Source organism: Temnothorax curvispinosus, unplaced genomic scaffold (assembly GCF_003070985.1).
Source record: "Temnothorax curvispinosus isolate PA1 unplaced genomic scaffold, ASM307098v1 QBEX01000849.1, whole genome shotgun sequence".
NCBI lineage: Eukaryota > Metazoa > Arthropoda > Insecta > Hymenoptera > Formicidae > Temnothorax > Temnothorax curvispinosus.
The window spans coordinates 1-2,962 of record NW_020210629.1 but is presented as its reverse complement, the minus strand read 5'-3'; the positions used below and the strand labels follow the sequence as shown (position 1 = coordinate 2,962).

At 55.6% G+C, this 2,962-nt stretch overlaps 1 protein-coding gene across 1 annotated transcript; it reads left to right on the top strand.

The window, feature by feature from the left end:
• Window positions 1–623: 623 nt before the first annotated feature.
• Window positions 624–2,936, top strand: LOC112458597 (the record flags this gene model as incomplete). The annotated part of the gene is made up of 1 exon (XM_025022324.1): window positions 624–2,936. A coding segment is annotated over exon 1 (2,313 nt), but the record flags the coding sequence as incomplete, so codon positions are not given.
• Between the last annotated feature and the right edge of the window lie 26 nt (window positions 2,937–2,962).

The following is a 2,962-nucleotide window of genomic DNA, read 5'->3' as shown; positions in this document are numbered from 1 at the left end:
CATAGCTCGGGCCGCAGCCGTTAATCGCCTTAAAATCGAATCCGCGCTCGCCGCGGTAATTAGTCGCCATTTAATTGACTTGATCGTAACCGAAATATTCGGTCGAATATCCGAGTATTCCGGGCCAGCGATACTTTCGCGCATAGAGACAACGGCCGTGGCCTTCGATTACGGGCCGGTCTCGCGCGCGTTGTTTTTCTGTATAGTCTCGAGCATCGCTCGTGTTTACGTCGTTGCGAGGTACGTACCGCCCGACCCAGCACTTGTATTATCCCGACATTCGTGATCCGTCCGAGAGTACCATCGCTCGGCAATATTATTGTCACCAATCGAGAATATTTGCCTTTCGAACTCTGCGACGCGTGTTTATCGCGCTAATCCAACGGCTGCTATTCTCCGCGTTCAACTCGAGGAATATTATCGAGAATATTCTCTCAGGACTTGCGCGAGCACCGAACGGAGCCGTCCGTTACCCCTCACCTTGGCGACCTGACTTTCGTGATTGTTTTCGCCGGGTTTCGATATTGTTGGTTCGAGTTGCCGTCGCCTCCGACTGCCTATTTGTCGTTTACCCTTCGCTCTTAGCTTCGTCTGTCTGTGGTGGACGACCCCTTTGTTGCATCATGTCGAAAAACGCATATGCTCGTCGCGAAGTATGCAATCGGCGTATGCAAGAAATACACGACCTCTCCCTACAAGCCGCGACCGACGCGGCAATACGAGCGACCTTCCTCGCTCGCTACTCGAGCGTAGCGAAGATCGCGGACGATTTTGAGGCCACCCACCTGAAGGTCATCCAAGAAGCGGCGGATTTCGAGGTCGAGGACGAAATCCGAGCCAGTTTCGATCAAATGCATTACGCCGTAAAGAGTCGATATCACCGTGAAACGGGCGCGCCATTCGGAGGCGCGCCGGCACAGCCCTCGGGTCAGGCCTCGGTGGTCAAGTTGCCTAAGATCCCGCTACCGCAGTTTTCCGGCGACCTTACGTTGTGGCCTTCCTTCATCGCGTTGTTCAACGCGTCGATACACAACCAGCAGATTTCCGCGATAGAGAAATACCAGTATCTGCTGGCTTCACTCAAAGGGGAACCACTCAACGTGGTGAAAAACCTGCCGTTTTCCGATGAGTACTATCAGATCGCTTACGACTCGCTGGTCGATCGATACCGGAATAAGAGAAGGTTAGCGGACCATCACTTGAATTCGATAATCGAGGCAAAGCCATTGAAGGCGGAGACGGCCGAGGCTCTTCACCACTTATTAGATACGTTTACCGAGAACACGCGCGCGCTCGCATTGATGAATTTCCCTACCGATTCATGGGACTTTATCCTACTGAAGTTTTTGTTAGACAAGCTTCCTCGTTTCCTTCGGGAAAAATTCGAGTCGGCTCACCGGGCTGAGGAGATACCGCGATATACACAACTCACGAAATTTCTAGCGGAGCATTGTCGGGTTCTCGAGGCCGTCGCGGGCCCGTCCTCCAAAACCAAGTCCACACCGGTCTCTTCGTTCGTGACTAACGCGGCCGATTGCCCCGTTTGTAAGGAGTCTCACTACGTGCCGAAGTGCTCCCAGTTTTTAAAACTCTCGCCGAGAGAGAGGCAGGCTAAGGCTCGCGACTTGAGATTGTGCCTCAACTGCCTGCGCTCGGGGCATGGCATGAAAGACTGTCCGTCCGCGTGGGCATGTCGGTCCTGCGGCACAAAGCATCATACGCTTCTGCATTACGAGCAGAGCTCTAATACTACCCCTAAGCCCGAACCCATTAGCGCGACTCCTGCCGAACCGGACGCCGTACCTGCTCCTCGGTCGGAGGATGCGCCGATTGTAACAATGACTAGCCTGATGGCCAATAGAATCGTCCTCCTGTCCACCGTACGAGCCGAGGCGATAGACGCGCGTGGCAATGCGTTCCCCGTACGCATATTGCTGGACAGCGCGAGTCAGGCCAACTTTATTACCGAGGACTGCCTCCGAAAGGGCGGCTTTCGTCGCACCAAACACAGTGCAACCGTGTTGGCGATAAACGAAGCCAGGGCGGCCACGACGAGGGGCCTCATCTCCCTCGTGATCCGCGCGCGCGGTCGCGACGACACTCGGTTCTCGATAGAGGCTACGGTCCTCTCGCGCATAACCTCGCCGCTGCCTAATGACAAGGTGGAGGTCCAGCCGTGGAAACACTTGAAGGGATTGCCGCTCGCGGATCCCGAATATTTCGTGCCCGGCGGTGTTGACATCCTCCTGGGGGCGGACTCGTTTGTGTCGGTGCTACGGGAGGGCCGTCGTAAGGGGGAAAGGGGAGAACCCGACGCCTTCAATTCAGTCTTCGGATGGGTTCTGACGGGCGCGGTATCCCCATCAGTCCAGGCAGCGCCCCTGAGGTCATTCGCGACTACACTCGAGTCGATCGCGACATCGGTGGGTCGCTTTTGGCAATTGGAGGAGGTGCCGGAGGACGCTTCTTGTTCGGACGAGGATCGACGCTGCAAAGAAATCTTCGCCAAGACCACGTATCGTGACCCCTCGGGTCGTTTCGTGGTCTCGTACCCGTTCGTGTCGGATCCTCCTACATTCGTCGGCTCGCGCTCCATTGCGGTTAGTCGTCTCCGCGCACTAGAACGTCGATTTAAATCTGATCCGGAGTTCAGAGCTGGTTACAATAGTTTCATGCGGGACTATCTCGATAGCGGACACATGGAGGTAATTTGCAATCCATTCCCGTCGGATGGCCACATTTATTATCTACCGCACCACGGTGTGTATAAACTCGATAGCACTACCACTAAGTTGCGGGTAGTGTTCAACGCGTCCTCGCGAGGCCCGGACGGTCTGTCGATCAACGACACCCTGCTCAGCGGTCCGAAGCTGCAGCAGGACCTGCTCGCCATCCTGCTTCGGTTCCGCGCCGAAGCGATCGCTCTAACCGCGGACGTGAAGCAGATGTTTCGCCAGATTTG